This window comes from Channa argus, chromosome 18 (genome assembly GCF_033026475.1).
Source record: "Channa argus isolate prfri chromosome 18, Channa argus male v1.0, whole genome shotgun sequence".
NCBI lineage: Eukaryota > Metazoa > Chordata > Actinopteri > Anabantiformes > Channidae > Channa > Channa argus.
In genome coordinates, this window is record NC_090214.1 from 581,179 (window position 1) to 598,812 (window position 17,634).

General features: G+C 40.7%; 2 protein-coding genes across 8 annotated transcripts; one reads left to right on the forward strand and one right to left on the reverse strand.

Moving 5' to 3' along the window:
- The first annotated feature begins 1,987 nt into the window (after positions 1 to 1,987).
- Positions 1,988 to 4,776, forward strand: LOC137103892 (single-strand DNA endonuclease ASTE1-like). The gene is made up of 4 exons (XM_067484640.1): positions 1,988 to 3,268; positions 3,381 to 3,591; positions 3,753 to 3,918; positions 4,029 to 4,776. Exons 1-4 carry the CDS (start codon positions 2,027 to 2,029, stop codon positions 4,159 to 4,161), a joined length of 1,752 nt encoding a protein of 583 aa, XP_067340741.1. The 5' UTR covers positions 1,988 to 2,026; the 3' UTR covers positions 4,162 to 4,776.
- Positions 4,777 to 7,250: 2,474 nt separating this feature from the next.
- On the reverse strand, positions 7,251 to 17,361 carry helq (helicase, POLQ like). 7 transcript variants are annotated; one of them, XR_010911616.1, is made up of 18 exons: positions 16,999 to 17,361; positions 15,937 to 16,630; positions 15,213 to 15,391; positions 14,175 to 14,375; positions 14,020 to 14,092; positions 13,825 to 13,922; positions 13,359 to 13,457; positions 12,480 to 12,625; positions 12,162 to 12,401; positions 11,892 to 12,033; positions 11,569 to 11,673; positions 11,273 to 11,474; positions 10,413 to 10,570; positions 10,233 to 10,331; positions 9,038 to 9,211; positions 8,819 to 8,940; positions 8,087 to 8,221; positions 7,251 to 7,983 (listed from the first exon to the last, which is right to left on the reverse strand). XR_010911616.1 is itself a non-coding variant. In XM_067484637.1 (18 exons), exons 1-18 carry the CDS (start codon positions 17,173 to 17,175, stop codon positions 7,894 to 7,896), a joined length of 3,108 nt encoding a protein of 1,035 aa, XP_067340738.1. In that variant the 5' UTR covers positions 17,176 to 17,361; the 3' UTR covers positions 7,251 to 7,893. The 7 variants fall into 7 exon arrangements, 4 of the variants coding, with proteins under 4 accessions (XP_067340738.1, XP_067340737.1, XP_067340740.1 ...); XM_067484637.1 differs by having other exon boundaries at positions 8,827 to 8,940; positions 15,937 to 16,612; XM_067484636.1 differs by having other exon boundaries at positions 8,827 to 8,940.
- Between the last annotated feature and the right edge of the window lie 273 nt (positions 17,362 to 17,634).

A 17,634-nucleotide genomic window follows, 5' to 3' on the forward strand; every position in this document is an offset into this window, starting at 1 on the left:
CCATTGAGAGCATCCTGAGCAGCTGCATCACTGCCTGGTTTGGGAACCTACAGAGGATAGTGAGGACAGCTGAGAAGATCATCGGAGTCTCTGTCCCATCTATTATGCACATTTACACAACACGATGAATCCTCAAAGCCAACAGCATTGTGGACGACCCCACACACCCATCACACACACTCTTGACACTCCTGCCATCAGGAAAGAGGTTCCGAAGCATTCGGGCTGCTACATCCAGACAACATCCCGATACATCCTGCAACAGTTTTTTCCCGCAAGCCATCAGGCTCCTCAACACACGGAACTGAAATGGAACTTACACACACTACAACCCGAACTCAACACACTCTCATCACTCACTACTCATCTCAATTCATTCCACCATCACTTATTTATTTATTTATTTTTATTATTCTACACTTACCGCACTGTTTACCTGCTGTTTTTTGCACATTCCACTGCAATTGTACTGTTTACATGCTGGACATTCAAATGCACTATACTGTTTACATGCTGCTTTTTTTGCACCTTTAGCACACTTGACTGTACTGTACTGTAAAATAGTATACAATAGGTTTACTGGTCGGCAGTGTCTAAGGTTCTGTGTCCTGTCCTGTGTTACTTGTGTTGTCTGTCAACACTGTCTGTCTGTACTGTTTTTCATCTGCACTGTTTGCACTAGGTTGCACTCGATGCACTTTACATAGCTTGTGTTGTTTTGTAGCACCTTGGTTCTTGGAGGAACGTTATCTCGTTTCTACTGTGTACTGTGAACCACTGTGTATAGCAGAAATGACAATAAAAGCCACTTGACTTGACTTGACACTTTTCTGATAGGACTTAGCTTTGATGTTTTCTCCTTGACTTAGATTTTTGCTGCCTTGTAGCTCACTTGTAAGTTAAAAGCATCTGCTAAATAGCTAAATGTAAAACGTGTAAAGGACTTTGCTTTGATGTTTTCTCCTTGACTTACATTTTTGCTTGCCTTGTAAGTCGTGACTTGTAAGTCGCTTTGGATAAAAGCATCTGCTAAATGACTAAATGTAAATGTAAATGTAAACGTAAACGTAAATGATCATTGAGTTTGGTGTTCGTGGGATATTTATGTCTGAATGTTTGTGGTAAACTTCTGTTTTGATTTTTATTTTTTTTTAAAACATCTTAACCTTTGGCCTGTGTTCATCTTACAGAGAAAAAACATTCCAGGTTTTATGACGTCCTTGCGCAGTTTCATTTCCTTCTGTGTTTTATTCACATTTTCACTTCAGGAATATAGAAACCAAAGTGGAAATACACATTTTGAAAAGCAGAATTTCTAAATATATGTAACTGTAGGTGTGCAGAGAAAATCCAAAATCAAACAGATTTAGTGAATGAACAACACAAATAAGTAAAAGTAAATTTAATAAATTGTATTTTCTTTTATCTTCTGAGGCTCTGAAGGACCTGTGTCAACACCCTGTTGCTGACCACGATGTCCCCAGTTGTATCAATTCTCCATGTGGGTCAGTGTCTCTATCCCCCTGCATAGAGCCATTTATACTGAGAACCAAGATCTGGAAATTTAGTATTTTAACATATAGCATCGTGTTTTCCCGTGTTTTACTGTACAGCTCACATGTAAAAGTCAATATTGGAAGAGTAAAAAGAATGAGGACAGGACTCACCATCATGTTTTCATCTCTTCTTTTTGTTTCATTTCTGTTAAACTGTTCATATGGTGTTTCTGTAAAAGAGAAACTTTAGCCAACCTGCTCATTAACAAGGGAATTTCACCCACGTGTGTCGTTCACATCCTGATTACATGCTTTGGATGCTATCTGCTCTGCCCAGCTTGTTAGTGTGAGCATTTCTGATCAGGAACTGAATTATGGGTGTTGGCATGGCAGGTAAATCCGACTGGTCAGGCAGGTTGTATCAGTGTGGGCATGTACCAGTGTGTTAATCTGGTCTGTATATATTCTGCAGCAGGACGATGAACATGTTAGAACACCTTTGGTCATTTTTCACGAGTCTCTTTAAAATCATGGGGGTTAAAATCTTTAATTCACTGGTTAATGTGTCAAACATCTTGGAGGATTTTACATTAAAAAACAGCCATATTGTCATCGATGCATCAAGTCTGTACTACTCTTTGTATTATTTTTCCAGTCTAGACCAGAGCCATGGTGGAGATTATGCTGGATTCAAAGAGAAGGTCTGTCAATTCTTTCAAGCTCTGCAGGATTGTAAAGTGACACCACATGTGATTCTGGATGGAGGATCAGGTCCTGAAAAGTTTGACAATCTCAAGTCTCGTCTGCAAGATAAACTTGAAAATGCAAAGAGAATAGCTAACGGGATGATTGGCAGCACCTTTTCAATAGGTAAGAAAATCTTACCTCCACTCATCAAAGAAGTCTTCAAACAAGTCTTAACTGAAAAAGAGATCGAGTTTGAACAGAGTTTTGGAGAGGCAGACCCAAGGATTGCTTCTCTGGCAAATGAACTGGGCTGTCCTGTGTTGTCTCATGACTCTGATTTTTACATCTATGACCTGGAAGGAGGTTTCCTTCCATTCCATCCTAAGATATTTGAGTGGAAAAACATCCAAAATGGACAAATCTCTGCCAATCGCTACAGACGTTCAGAGTTTTGTACCCGTTTCAGCATCGACCCTGCTCTCATGCCAGTGTTTGCTTCAATGGCAGGAAATGATTATTCAAGACTGGAAGACGAAGGAAAGTTTGTAAAAAAATATCCTCCACGTAAAATGTCTAACTATTGGAAGCTCAATCGCCTTCATGCTCTGCTGGAGTTCCTGAGTACAGTGAACCTCAGGAATTTGCAGGATACAGAGGAGAAACAGAAGAAGGCTTTGAAAGAAGCTTTTATGTTTGTTAATGTCCAAATGGATGAGAGACCTTTCCTCGAGTCCATCAGAAAATACGTCATAGGTCCCGTCAAAGCAGAAACACATGGTGGAGTCCTGCCTCAGTGGATGTGTGATAAAATTCAGGAGGGCAAACTCACCTCCTTCGTCACAGATGTTCTGCATCACAAGAGGATGATGTTGACTCCGCTTGTAGAGGACTTTTCTCAGCCCAGTAGTTACTCTGCTGCTCTGCATATCAGACAGTACTTCTATGGACTGTTACTAGGACAGGAGTTGTGCACTGAGTTTGACAGAGTTGATGAAAAATCTGTGTCCCAAAAAGACGTCCGTCCTCTCCATCCCAGTGTAAGTCAGGACAAACTGCAGCAGCTGCAGCTACAACATCTGGATCAGGTACTGAGGTTCATTCATACATCTGTCATTACACTGACTGATGTCATGACTTCATGGCTGTTTTGTGATTTAAATAAATAAGTTGTTGTCAGTGTAATATGTGTCTGTTCAGGCTCCTGAGGATTTGCGTCGTCATGTATTGATGGAAGCTCTGGAATCTCCTGATTTAGTGTTAGAAAACGTCCCCGACCACATGAAGCTGCCGCTTTGTGTGACCAACTTCTGGTGGAAGTATCGCCAGAGAAATCACACCACAGCTCCAAACAAGCAGTACGTTTGTGCTCTGTTGCTGGGGTTTGTGTATGGAGAACACCTGGATCCACGTGAGTCTCTGCTCCTTTGTGTTCAACATAAATGTAGGACAAAACATCTTCCAGCTTGTTATCACATAGTTTCACTAACAGCTCTTCTGTAGTTAGACCACAGACTTAAACCCTAAATACTCAGGCTAAATCTGCTCTCTTGTGTTGTGCAACATTCTCAGAGGGGGAGTTTGAGAGCAGGATGGAAGATATAAAGGTTGAAGGGGAATGGAGCCAGCTGCAGCCAGATGTGGCTCATGCTTTCTGCCAGTGGCAGTGCTGCTTCAGACAGAGTCTCCATCTGAACCAGCTGCTGTGTTTGCCTCTACCAGAACCTGACTGCTCCCGGTACAGAACCTCTCACCTTTACATCGTGTCATTCTTTCCTCAAGTGGCAGCGTTTTGGTCTCTTCCTTCCACCGTCGACATTTTAACTTTGTGCTTTTCTTCTTTCTCAGACTTTATTGTGGACCTCTGCTGCACCAGCTGACTGCTGAACTTAGAAGAAATCCCAACTCAGTGACAGATCTGATGAATAAAGAGCAGAGACATTTATATTACACACTGTCAACACATCAACTGGCTAATTAGAGATTAGAGATTTATGAAAAAATACTAATCATGTTTAGTTACTATGAACTAGTGTGAAACAGACACTCAGTCACACTTGAACAAACTGGGTTAGATTTAAAGGCTTTTGGTCTGATTTGAATGAACCACTTTAAATTACTTTAAAGTGGACGTATCTGGCACAAAGTGTCACAGGTGTCACGTTGTGGTTATACTGTATAGAAACTCTGGATTTACCGTTTAATAATAATAATAATAATAATAATACGAAGGAGAAGAATAATACCTGTTTTACAAAGCCTACCATCCCCAGTCACCTCTTCCTAGTTTCCCTTATCTGTTTTTCACACTGTGAGCCTGGAAAAGTTGAGTTTACTTTAACAATGTGAGGATACTGCTTGTCTTAAAACGTTTAAGTAATGTTTAATGAAAACTTTTTATAGCATGAACTTACAAACATAAAGGTTCAATGCACTAAATTCCAAGTTCCTTTACCTTAAAATCCTTTGTCATGTCAATTGCTTTATCCAATCACTCCTCTTAATGTTTTAAGTTAAAAGTCAGTAAAATGTAATTTATTTCAAATCATTAAACTAGAGCATTTAAGTTATTAAAACAAAAAGAATGAGAGAAAAATGTGTCCTTTTTGTTTTATTTCAATTTACAACATGAAATTCAATAACATGCTTTGCCTTGAAAACGCGCTTTTTTCCCCATTTACAATTCGATTTCTTCTCCATGAGAACCAGCATTCTGTTAAGTGAATGAGTGAAGTACTCAGAAACATATGGGAGAACTATAGGCAGCTTCTGAGTTACAGCTTGGCCCTCTGCAACACTCAAACACAAGCTTGAATCATACGCTTGAAACTGGCAAAAGTTCATTGTTCATCATTCATGTCCCAAGAACACGTTTCACATAAAACCACTTGAAAGTCTGGCAACACACTGTTTCGTTTAGCATATGAATATTACAGTCGATATCTCAGAATGACAACAAATCACAAAACTACACTCTGCAAACTCTATGGTCTGCTGAAGAATCAAACCACCGGCAACACTTGCAGATTATGAGCATTTTTCTGATCAACAGAGGCTTCACACCACCATCCTGTGTTGTCTGGCTACACTCTCCTCGACCAACACTTTACAGTCACTGATGTCTTTCAGATTACGTCTACACAAGATGTCGTCCACCTGAGTGCTTCTACCTCTGCTCTTATATGTATCCCTATGTTCCTGCCTCTTCTGGAAGAAAGTGTTCACTACAGCCATTTGCATCCTCTTTGCAAAGTCTACCACCATCTGTCCTTCTGCCTTCCTGTCCTGAAGACCAAACCTGTCCATACATCACCTACATGTCCATTGAAATCTGCCCCAATCACCATTCTCTTACCTCTGGGGATGCTCTGCATCACTTCATCTAACTCACTCCAGAATTTCTCCTTCCCTTCTAACTCACATCCTACCTGTGGTTCATAATCACTAACAACATTGAACATCACGCCTTCAATTTCCAGCTTCAGACTCATCAACCTGTCTGATATTATTTTCACCTCTAGAACATTCCTCACAAACTCCTCTTTCAGGAAAACTCCTACTCCATTTCTCTTCCTATCTGACCCATGGTAGAACAACTTGAACCCTGCTCCTAAGTTTCTAGCCTTGCTACCTTTCCACCTGGTCTCCTGGACACACAGTATGTCCACCTTCCTTCTCTGCATCATGTCAATCAACTCTCTATCCTTCACTGTCATAGTCCCAACATTCAAAGTCCCTACTGTCAGTCCTACATTCTTAGCTTTCCTATTCTCTCTGCCTTCCTCCTCTCCGTCTTCGACCAACAGTAGTCCAATTTCCACCGGTACCCTGTAGGTCAACAGCACCGGTGGCGGTTGTTGTTAACCCGAGCCCCGAACGATCCGGTATGGGAGTCTTTGAAAATCATGATTTGCATATTTGATTTGGCATGTGTTTTACGTCGGATGCCCTTCCTGACACGACACCCTGCATTTATCCAGACTTGGGACTGGCACAAGAAGACACTGGCTTGTGTCTCCTTGTGGTTGCAATATCATTTTAAGCTTCATTTTCTGACTATTAGTAAGTTTTACTTCAACCTGTGTTTATGTGTCTTTTCATTGCTTTTTTCTTGCTTTATGTGGCACTCAACTTTTAATGTGTGATGCTCAAAGAATATAGGACTTTTTATTTATTTATTTATTTAACTTCTTCTGCACAACAAATTTATAGAGTATATTATTAAGAGTATTGGTGTGTCCAACCTATGGGTGGGAAGACGCAACAACATAAATGGCCCTTACAGGTGTATACATGCGATTAAATACGATTTCCTTGTAATGAGACAATTTACATAAACAATGTATGTTTCGTATGAAATATAAATGATTGATGAATTCTAATGTTTAATAAATTGTTATATTAATTGAAAAATAAAAAGTATGATTACATTTTAACATCTGTGTTTTGTCTAGTTGTAATAGCAACTTGTACTCAGTTTACTTTTGAAGGACTTTTAAAATGTTGATCAAATTTTCTCTCATATCCATGTTTTGTCGTGAAGTGTTTGCAGAACTGCTCCAAGGTCAGTTATTGTCTAACAGCAGACCATCCCACACTGTAGTCACCCAGAGTCACTCCATGCTCACAGGTGCTTATCAAAGTGCTGAAAGGGGAAAAGGTTTCCATAAAAGGGGAAAAGGGCTGGGAGCAGTAGCCTGAGGGTGGAGAATGTTCTGCCCAGCAACAGAAGGTTAGAAAACTAATGTGTGATGTGTAAAGTTTAGAACTGCATAGGATGGAGATTTGAAACTATGTCGATGTTATTCTCTCTTGCAAGATAATAAAACCCTAAAAAACGTCCTGGATGTTGAAGCTTGTTTATTGATTACACTTGAGGCGTCTAAGACCAGATTTGCCATGACAATGTAAAAAAAATCTATAAATTAATTGAAAAAATAATCAATCGGCATAAAAATAATTGTTATTTGCAGCCTTTGTATGTTGTAGAGGGCAACTCTGCTGCTAGTCAGTAAATCACAAACCATGGTTTGGTAGTCTACCATGGGTGTCACATACATTACAAAACTGTGGCATGACCCCAAAAAACCTTCAATGTAACAGTTATAATTTATGTTGATGACTGACTTTATTTTACTGACCGTTACATCAGCCTTTTGAGGTACATATAGGAGTTAAGGGGAAAGTTTTCCTTACAACAATCTGATCTCATATTTACAAGATTGGCATCCTATAATTTTGAGATCCTCATTATTATGGGAAATAAGTTTTCCAAGAAAAAAAAAAATGACATGGTTACTTGGTTTTTCCTCTCTGCCATGAAGCTCCACAGTTTAGCCAAACACTCATCAAAACTCATTATCATATGAATAAACGGTGCTTTATTTAGATTCGGCCCCACATTCACCGTCAAATGCTCACTAGACACCAAATGTGGATTAATCCGCTGTTGAAAATAGTTCCCAACAAATGCACTATTTCGTCACGCTTCATTAATTACAATGACAAACTAATCCCATAAACAAGAGTGATATAAATATTCTTGTTGTGCTTCTCACAGAATTGAACACTTGTAAAAGAGTTGATGACAAACGAACTGAATGGTTCTCATGCCTTTTATGGTATTTTAATAAAATATGTATTTGAAATAATTAAAAAACAGAAAACCCCTGCAGTTTACAAAGACAACATAACTACCCAGTAATAAGTGAGCTCAGATGAGCTGTAGGGGCAGATCCAAAGGTTTCATCAGCAGGTCATCCACCTCCTCCTGAAGAGCTGCAGCTTTTTCATTCAGAAGCATCTGGAACACAGAGATACATCATCTGATAAACACAAGCAGTTCACTTGTTATTGATCATGTTCAAAGCATAATGATGAAGCAGACGGGTAAACATGAGGCTCACTTTAGCAGAAGCCACTATCTGGTTGGCTTGTTTCTTGTAGAGGTTTTCTATGGTCTTTGAAAGAACACCAGGGTCAGCATTTGCCAGGTGGGTCAGCGTCTTATAGCCAGCGTTATACAGCTGCTTCGCTCTTGACTGGAGGGAAAAAATTAACACAACTGTAGCAAACACACCGTTTATCAAATGTTGTATATTTAAGGGATTTTAACACAGGATGATTTTCAGGAGACCTGTTTGCTGTGTGTGAAGCCACGAGCATTTATCTCAGTAGTGAAGGTGGTCAGTCATTTTAAATCCCGTTTACATAACAACAACTGTATGACTGCATAACTGTATAATATGAACTGGCTGCTCTTCCTGTCCCGTTTCCTTTTTACTGCATTGTATCGGCCCCGTGTGAAATTAAGCTTTAGTCTAAAAAGAGGGATGTCGCAAATGTGAGGTGGAAACATGCCACCCACATGGAAAACAACCATTCGAATAGACTAAAACTATTAAAACCGTCAGAAAATGAGAGGCTAGAAAAGCTCAACAGTGTCATGTAATGTCCTGATTATTTTACCAGATCAAATTTAGGTCTTGCTTGCGGTGTAATCGGTGTGGATGTACAGATGACTACCACTGGATTACTGTGATAGTGAAGAAACCCTGAAGATTGTCAATAACCTATGATTTCTAAATGATATATCTGGTTCTGATTTTGCATGGAAACAGTAATGACAATGTCCTTACTCACTGACCTCCATGACTCCAGCCACCTCCATCAAAGGGATGAGCTCAGCTTTCACACAGTAACTTAGCCTCTGCGTCAGCTCCATCAGCAGAGCTTTAAATGGCCAAAACTCCTCCAGCTCCTGATCACACACAAAAAGCACTAATCATTTCTCAAAATAAACAGCCTCAGTTATCTTCCAGTGAAGTGTTTCTCTCAGATGCTAGTGATGGCGGTACCTCAGTGAAGTGAAGCACACAGGAACAGAAAGCCGAGGAGGAGCTGAGCAGAGTCTGGACAAAGCCTCGGCTCAGCTGAAACCGATCGGCTACGCTCCACAGGTTTGTTTCTTTCAGTAAAGAAAACAGCACCAGAGAGAGATACATCCGCCTCACCACCACCATGTCCACGTCCTGAAACAGAAGGACGCACTGACGACCACGACAGGAGCTGCTACCAGAGAAGTCAACGATTTATTTAGTTGTTTTAAAAAGTCCACGGCTCATCTGCTCCAAGATTAAAAGTAAAACCGTGAACAACTCCCATATTTACAATTGGACACTTTAATGCTGGGCTCAGACTACAGGATTTACAGTCCCCTACAATAACAACTACTGACTACAACTATTGACTACAATAACAGTCAAAATACTACTGGTATTTGTGCTTGTATTAAATGCTGTATAAAAACTGAAGCAGAAGTATTTGGGCTTAAAAATCTCACACATATGCTGTCTAACCATATAGGTACTTTAAATGGCATTATGTTGGCCTCATGGTGTACCATGAGTACCATGGTGGGGGACCTTGGAGTTATTTTTGACCAGGATATGTCCTTTACCTCACACATAAAATAAACTTCTCCACCATCTCCTTAGTGCTGCTTGAGGGGGATTTGTCAGTGTTTCTCTATAAATCTGTATAGTCTTTATTATGTAAAGTGCCTTGAGATATGCTGTGAAGTGGAAGTGCTGTGAAATCTGATGTGTAAAACCATCACTGTACCTTCCACATATGAGTAATAAAGATTCATGGTTATCAGGTCTTGTTTAATACATGTTTAAGAGTTTTTCCCATCACCTCTGGAAACTGTTACTGCTGATTCTCAGTGTGACCAAAGGTGTCAGGAAGTGAGAGCCAAAGAAAGCACGAAGAACAGGAATAAAACCACTTTAGGCTTATACCAAAATCGAATTTTTGGAAAATAATTACGAAGACAGAGCAATGGTGATCTAAAAGAAAGCAAAAACAAATCCTGACACAACAGATCAACAATGGCACTGATGGCAAGCTGTGATTGATTCAGGTATTTGTCAAATTTCTCTGTCAAGCCATGGCTCTGTAATCATCGGATTTGACCCAGTGACCTAATCGGTCTAATCGGACAAAATATCATGCAGTTGGTATCTGGGGTTATCCAGCAGCCTTTCTTACCTTTTTCACCGTCTGTCCTGCAGCTTTTCTAGCAACAAAGCTCTCAGCTACTCCAATGGCTGCAGACATCTTCTGCTCTGCAGCTGACAACAGGGTGAACTGGGAGAGACCGACAACATCAATAATAACACACAGATCAGTGAAGAAGGGACTTTAAAATGTCCAGCGCTGTCTCTGTACCTGTCTGAAGTAAACCATCCAGTCAGGCTTGCACTGTGAAATCAGGTCATATGGTGTGACCAGGTAGAGCAGGTGGAGGTAACTGTTGAGCAGCAGACCCTCCAGACCTCTCGACAGGTCTTTGTACAGAACGTGGCTATAGGTCAGATCCACAGAGCCTGAGGAGGACAGGTGGACACAGAGCTGCTCTCAAACACCTGCTGCACATTTAGAGACAATTACTTAAAGTGAGGCATTGTGACATTTGCCTCCCCTGCAACTACAGGATTCAGCTGTATGTTGAAGGTTCTCTCCAGACGTTCAAAATAAATTTCACAAAATCCTCAAATCGTAAGTCTCCTGTTTTATTATAACACTTGTTTTACTGTCTGTGAGCTGGAAGTTACTGCACGTGATGAGAAAATATTAACAAAAAGTGACCATTATGACTTAGTGAAGGTTCATTAGTACCTAATAATATGACCACGGACTGGAGATCACCATCACAATTTGTAAACATTCAAACAGTGGTGGAAAGTAACTACGTGTGTTACTCAAGGTACTTAAATAATTCTTTTAATGATACTTTTACTCTTATTGCTGTCATTACTAGTTACCAGTAAATGATGACTGTGTGACTTTTGGTACAGTAATTATATTTTTCTGATCGTACTTTTGTACTTTTTTTTAAGTAATTTTTTGAATGTAAGACTTTTATTTGCACAGATCCGAGTCCTTGTCCTGCAGGATGAGGAACTCTCTCTCCCACAGTGTCGATCCCAGCCCGACCGGCCCGTCCCACCATCTGTTTGTACTGACTCCTCTTCCACCACTCTTCAACCTGTGATTCAAAGTCCCGAGAGTGATTTATAGTTGCTGACCTTTATAAGTAGCTGTGCCCAGCTTGGTGACCTGCAGAGTTTGGCCGTCTGAAGTCCCAGTGATGAGATCCTTCTCCCTCAGGAGCTCCACACTCTGCTGCACCACCTCCCACAGACTCTTCTCCACACACAGCTGCTGCTGCTGGACGTACAGCAGCGTCCCGCTCAGGAACTCCTTCATCTGATGCAGGGAGGTGGTGATCTGCAACAAAACAGCTGCACAGTTTAACTCAGCTGCCGCTAAACAATGTGCTCAGATGTGAGGAGAAGAAAAAAACAGCAGCAGGTGGATTTACATTTAATCCAATGAGGGACAGGATGAGACTCAGGACGCCCTTTCCATCATCATGCATCAGGTTGCTGTAACAGTTCTCCATCGGGGCACACACAAGGTTTTTAGCCTGAAAACAACAATAAAAGTAAATAGAAATACCTCTTAGAGAAAAGTGAGGAGCCACTGGATGGACAATAAATGTTGAAATATTTGAAATATACTTGAAATATTTCTTTTAATGATCATCTGAACTTTTGAAGTTTTCTGTAAAAAGTAAAATGAACGCCTTTGGGTTTATCCTGCACTGTTAGTGGGACAAAACCAGACAGCATCTAAAATAGTTACCATGTTTGTGTCCTTGTCCTGCAGGATGAGGACGCTCTCTCCCACAGTGTCGATCCCAGCCCGACCGGCCCGTCCCACCATCTGTTTGTACTGACTCCTCTTCAGGAAGTCAGTGGCCACATACGGAGAGCGCAGTATCACTCTGTATCAGACCCAAACAATGTGGAAATTTAATTTGTTATGAGACAGAGGATGTTCAGGGATTTAACAAAACAAATGTTTAATGACTAAAGCGGAGTTTTTCCTGCCGGTTGTTTTCCAAAGAGTCACCTGCGGGCAGGAAGGTTGATCCCTGCAGCCAGGGTGGAGGTACAGGTGAGGAGGCAGAGCACCCCGCTGGAGTAGGCCTCTTCAATCAGTTTCCTCTCCTCATTGGTCAGCCCGCTGTGGTGATAGGCAAGACCATAGGGCACGGTCCTCCTGAGCACAGGACACATGGATCCGTTCCCACTGTCCATCAGGTCTCTGAGGAGGACGGCCTTCTCTGCCTCCCTGTGCTGCAGAAACTCCCTGTGAGAGCCAACAACACTGGATCAGTGAGCGCAGGCGAAAGCGGAGTTGCAGATGTTGGTCAACTTCTTCACTTACTCTTTCAGGTATTTGCAGATCATCCCAGCGACATTCTCACAGTTCTTCTTGGTGGGACAGAAAACCAGACACGAGTGTCCTGGTATGACTTCAGTAACCAGAGCAATGATGTGATCTGGGTCTATCTTCTGCATAGCACTGGAGTACTGAGGGACGTCAGTTACATCACAGATACTGTCAAGAGCTAATTTTCTTTAAATATCAAATACTGTCTTTTAAGGTTCTTCTCAAGTTTCTGTGATTGTATTCACAGAAATGAATACAATCATAAAATACAATACACATATAGAGAGATGATAATTGTCAGTGTCAGTAGAGGACACATGTCCAGCTGCTACAGACCCTATCAGTGACCGTGTCTTTGGTCTTAGACACATGGAATAAAAGTCTTTTTATACCAAACAACTTCTTTTTCTTCCAATAGGCCATGACTCACCACAGTGTCTGGTCCCAATAACATTTATCTTTAATACAACAGCTACTTGTAGACGTGCACAGATAATAACATTCTGAGCCAAAACAGGTTTTTAACATAATAATCAGACTGAAGTCTGATATCATTGTTTTGTTGTTTGTAGCACAAATTAAAACGACCGTTAGTATGACATTTGAGATGAATCTGTGTTGGTACCTGCAGGGAGAGTGTGAGGAGGCAGATAGGGGCAAAGAGCGAGTTTATGAGCTGCGTGCATCTCTACGGAAATAAGATTTTACCAAGATTTTACCACATTGGCAATTCTCATCAACAAATGCTTTGCAGAGTAGGAGTAAAGGGGCTTCACCACCACTACCTCCCACACCTCACTCATGTACAGGGCTGACAGTGAACCATGGCATTAAGCATTCTAATTTAAATCAACACGTTAATACTGTTCTTACCCTAAAATTGAGAGGACGTGAGAACTTGAAACATTCCTCTTCCCTTGGGTCCACTTCATATATTGTGTCCTTCAGTTTAACATATTCTTTGAGCTGCACCTGAAGGGACACAAGTTATGAAGCCAATATTTAATCCACTCCTTGGAGAGATATTTAGCTGCCAGTAATGAGCAAATGTTACAAGCAGATACAAAACATCAGCACCGGTGACAGAGCAGCAACATTCGGGCTGTGTTTTTTTTTTTTTTTTTCAGAGCCTGTGGGTGTCTCGGTCTGAACCACTGTGGGAACAGCATGCTATAAAAAAACTTTTACGCTCGGAGTCTCCTTCTTCACCTCTGCTCCCTGTAACCTCACCTTCCACTTGGGTCCCTCTCATTCGCACCCACGTGTTCTGTCTTCTGTCTGTGGCCAACCTTCATTCTACATCTACACTAGGTATATAAAAAAGGCTAAAATCACTCACAGGCCTGAAGTCATTTGTGTAATTTTCAGCCTTCAGAAATGTTTGAAGGTCTTTGATGTTCCCCAGAGTGGCGCTCATTCCAATAATCTGAGTTGTTTCTGAAGACAACCAGAACAAGATTATTCATTTAATGCAAAAAGCACTCAACAAACTAGCTGTAACGAAATAAGAATGAATTCATAAAAAGGGACTTACTGCTCGTGTAAAGAATTTTTGCCAGTGTCATTTCAATAATAGCTCCTCTGCTGCCATCACCCAACATGTGAAGCTGCAAAAGAAGAAAACAATCTTACAAATTGTATATAGCCATAAGTTTACGTCTAAAACACCTTTCATTCAAACAAAATCACCTCATCAACCACCACCAGCCCAATGTTCTCAATCCTGTTGGTCTCTATCAGAGAGTTAACGAGGCTGTGTGCTTTCTCTATTGTAGCGATGTAAAGGGAGCTTTTGTTTCTTCTCTTTACTGGGGGAAACTTGCCCTTGCTGCCAGCATACTCCTCCACCATGAAGTCTAGCTCCAGACCAAAGCTGGCCAACCCACGGACCTGCAGAGAAGGAGCAGTAGTTTCTAGTTCCATTCAAACCAGCTTCTTTTAAGGTTATCAAAGGTGGAAGGCTCTGTTCGTAGTCTTCTTCTAGTCAGTGCCTACACAAATTGTACTGCTAATGCCATAGTGTACATTTTCATACACAATACTATTTTAAACTACTCACAAAAAGTTAGGGATATTCGACTTTTGGATAAAATTTATAAAAAAAATGTCAAAAGTTAAGGATACACTGATATTATGTCATTAAAGTACAGCATTTAAGTAAAAGCAAGCAATGGTAATTTCTTCACCTGAAACACTTTATTGAAACAAAAGCGAACAACAGTGGTGGATGTGCCACAACAAAATAATGTCAATATCTCAATGTCAATTGTTGGGTGTCATATTGGTCTTATGTGGTCAAAATGTGAACAGAATGATGAAGAGGACTGTTTACATACAAAATGACATTGAACCAGAACATTTTGTGGTCAATTCATGAATCACCTTGTTAGAGAACAGCATGTTGTGAAATAAGTACTGACACATTGTACAGTTGGACATGTGCTTTCAAAAGTTTACAGAAGGTAAAATTAGGTTCACCTATAAAGGTTTTAGCGCATTTTGGATGCGTTCTGAAATTTCACGGAAAAGTCGAATATCCCAAACTTTTTGTGACTAGTGTATTTATGAGTTATGGATCTAGAAAAATGTCAACTCCAATCCTTCAGCAACACTTCTCTTATGTTAAAAAGTAATAACAGAACAAGCTTTGAACAGAAAGCTGACGCTAGTAGCATACAGATCCAAATGACGTTTTACTGCATCAGAGCTTTTCTTTGGTACCAGTACCTTCTCTTGCACTAATGATATGTAGGGTAAGATAAACAGACAGTCTTTCTTTCTGCACAGCAGCTCTCTGAGGATGAGGATCTCTGCGACAAGAGTTTTCCCTCCACTGGTGGGAAGAGAGTAGATTAGGTTCTTCCGCTGCTGAACACAGTCCAGGTTCAGACACTTCTCCTGCCAGTCTGAAACACAAAATTAAGTCTTCTCTATATTGAAACTTACAGTATATAAAGCTTTTGCTTTCTTGCTCACTCAGGTTGGTACTGTATATATGAAGCTACAGCCAGGATCTGATTAGTTTAGCTAAGCATAAAGACTGGAAACAAGACTGGTAACAAAGGATTCAGTGAGCCTTAGCACTTCTGAGGCTCACTGCTTTACATATCACATCTGTTTACTGTGTACAACAGTTATAGTGTAAACATTTAATATTGATTGATTAGTTTTTATGCCATGCTAAGCCAGTAGATATGTTCAATAGCACAACTGTTAAAGACCAGCACTGGCTGAATGCTGCAAACTGTAACATGCATCTCCACGCTCACACAATTACTTACTAACTTCTAATTTCTCAGCAAGCAATGTGTGGTTGAAGTGGACTCTTAAATATTGCAATTACTGTAACATGTTGTGCAATCTGTAATGTATGTATTACATATACATTTTAATGCTAACTCTCTTATATTATTTCAAGACTACCTTCAAGACTTAAAAAACAGTAGATCACCATATAAATTCTTGATTCCTTTGAGTTTGTACATTAGGTCTTTAACTTTAGTGGGGAGTCCAAAAAAAGGCCCAAGGTCAGTGGTCTCAGGAAATACAGTCTCCATGGCCTGCATGGCGACGCTGATCTCCTCAGAAACCACTGCTTCTTTTAAAACTACAGCCCGAGACACATTAGAAGGAGCTGCAGCGTTACAGAGCATCGTCCTCTTTAGCTGATCAGTCACACTCCTCCTCACTTTGCTTTGTTTCTTGGTTATTCGAAGAGAACCTTCACATACTTGTCTGTTGGTTGTATCAAACACGTTTCTCTCTCTTTCAGTCCTATCGGTGTTTCTGAAAGGGGTAGAGGTTTTAGTTCCCTCCTGGAGTCTGCTCCTCTTTACATTTTCACAAACTTGTTCCTGAAAGTGGAGCTGGCTGACCGGTAAGTCCAAGGGTTCATCTCCAAGGCCGTTTAAGATGGAGTCTGTGAGAATGTCTTCATAGGACTGTTTCCAGTCATTTGATGAACATGCACTAGTGAAGTCCTGCTGATCCACATCACTGGTGTAAGATGCACTCTGGAAGTCACGCTGCCTTTCATGTTTTTCTGCATCATCTAGCTTTGCCAAAAAAGAGCTGTCCTCCAGAATACTGTCATAGCCGCCAAATAAATCCTCATTGTCACTGCAATACTGCCAAAAAACATAAGACTGTAAATGCATAGTTAATGTGGTATCATGTATGGCCAAATATTTAATCAATCTTGTCAGAAATTGGTTTTTGAAGAGGCTCCCTCACTGAATCTGAATGAATGACTGAAACTGAACAAAAACTGAAGCTTTGAAATTTCTGCAAAAACGTGCGGCACAAGTGGAACAGATCAACATGACGTTGAACAGTGTTTCTTTAAAATCAGAAACCAAGACAAATCACCTCCCTAATGAGATACTTGTATTGTTGTACTTGGAGTAGATTTTAGAGCACGTATTTTGAGAAAAACTAGTAGGTCCTACGTTTGGCACATACACATTACTCGAGTACTAAGTTGGTGCTTGTATTGATATAAATAGGAACGTACCTCCACATCTTTAATATCAGCCATGATGCTGCTGAACCTCCTGGTTGGGGGACATTGCTGGAAACGTGGACCCGCTCCTCTCTTTTTGGCAGGTGTCAGGTGGCTCTTTAGGATGTCCCTTGACCTCTTCCTAGTGCAAACTCTTTTTATTTTGATATCTTGCTTGTCGGCATTCATGTCCAGGTTCAGCAGACGCTACATGTCAAACGGCGTCCACTGATAAACAAGCCATACTCAAACTGTAGCCCAGGAAGCTAACAAACTGAAAACTGGAGAGGAGCAGATAAACTTCTATACACTATCGTACGTAGTTACCGCATTACGGTCTGAGCCCATGTTGGTAAAAACCACAGCAGCATTGTTAAACTAGTCGGGGTTATGATAAAAAGCCAGCCTAGTTAGCTAGTTAGCTAGCCGACTCCTGGCAGTTGGACGCTACAATCCCTCAGCTACCTTAGCTAGCGTTACACTCCAAATTAATCCCAAACGGCCCTGAATATGTATAAAGGTTTGTCGGTAAAGTAAGTACACACAAACAGGTAACTGGCTTCAAGCTGCACGTTGTGTTAACGTGAAGGTGACCACAGCTTGGCTTTCATTCCTTTTCAAATTTGCCGACATTATTGGACTAAGAGG

Coding starts and splice junctions, on each gene's coding strand:
- helq (XM_067484636.1), bottom strand. CDS start 17,175: ATGAATGCCGACAAGCAAGATATCAAAATAAAAAGAGTTTGCACTAGG. Junction 13,458..13,824: donor ACACAAATGACTTCAGGCCT/GTGAGTGATTTT, acceptor GTGTCCCTTCAG/GTGCAGCTCAAAGAATATGT. Junction 10,571..11,272: donor GGGCACAGCTACTTATAAAG/GTCAGCAACTAT, acceptor TGTCCTCCTCAG/GCTCTGTGGATCTGACCTAT.
- LOC137103892 (XM_067484640.1), top strand. CDS start 2,027: ATGGGGGTTAAAATCTTTAATTCACTGGTTAATGTGTCAAACATCTTG. Junction 3,592..3,752: donor TGGAGAACACCTGGATCCAC/GTGAGTCTCTGC, acceptor CAACATTCTCAG/AGGGGGAGTTTGAGAGCAGG. Junction 3,919..4,028: donor CCAGAACCTGACTGCTCCCG/GTACAGAACCTC, acceptor CTTCTTTCTCAG/ACTTTATTGTGGACCTCTGC.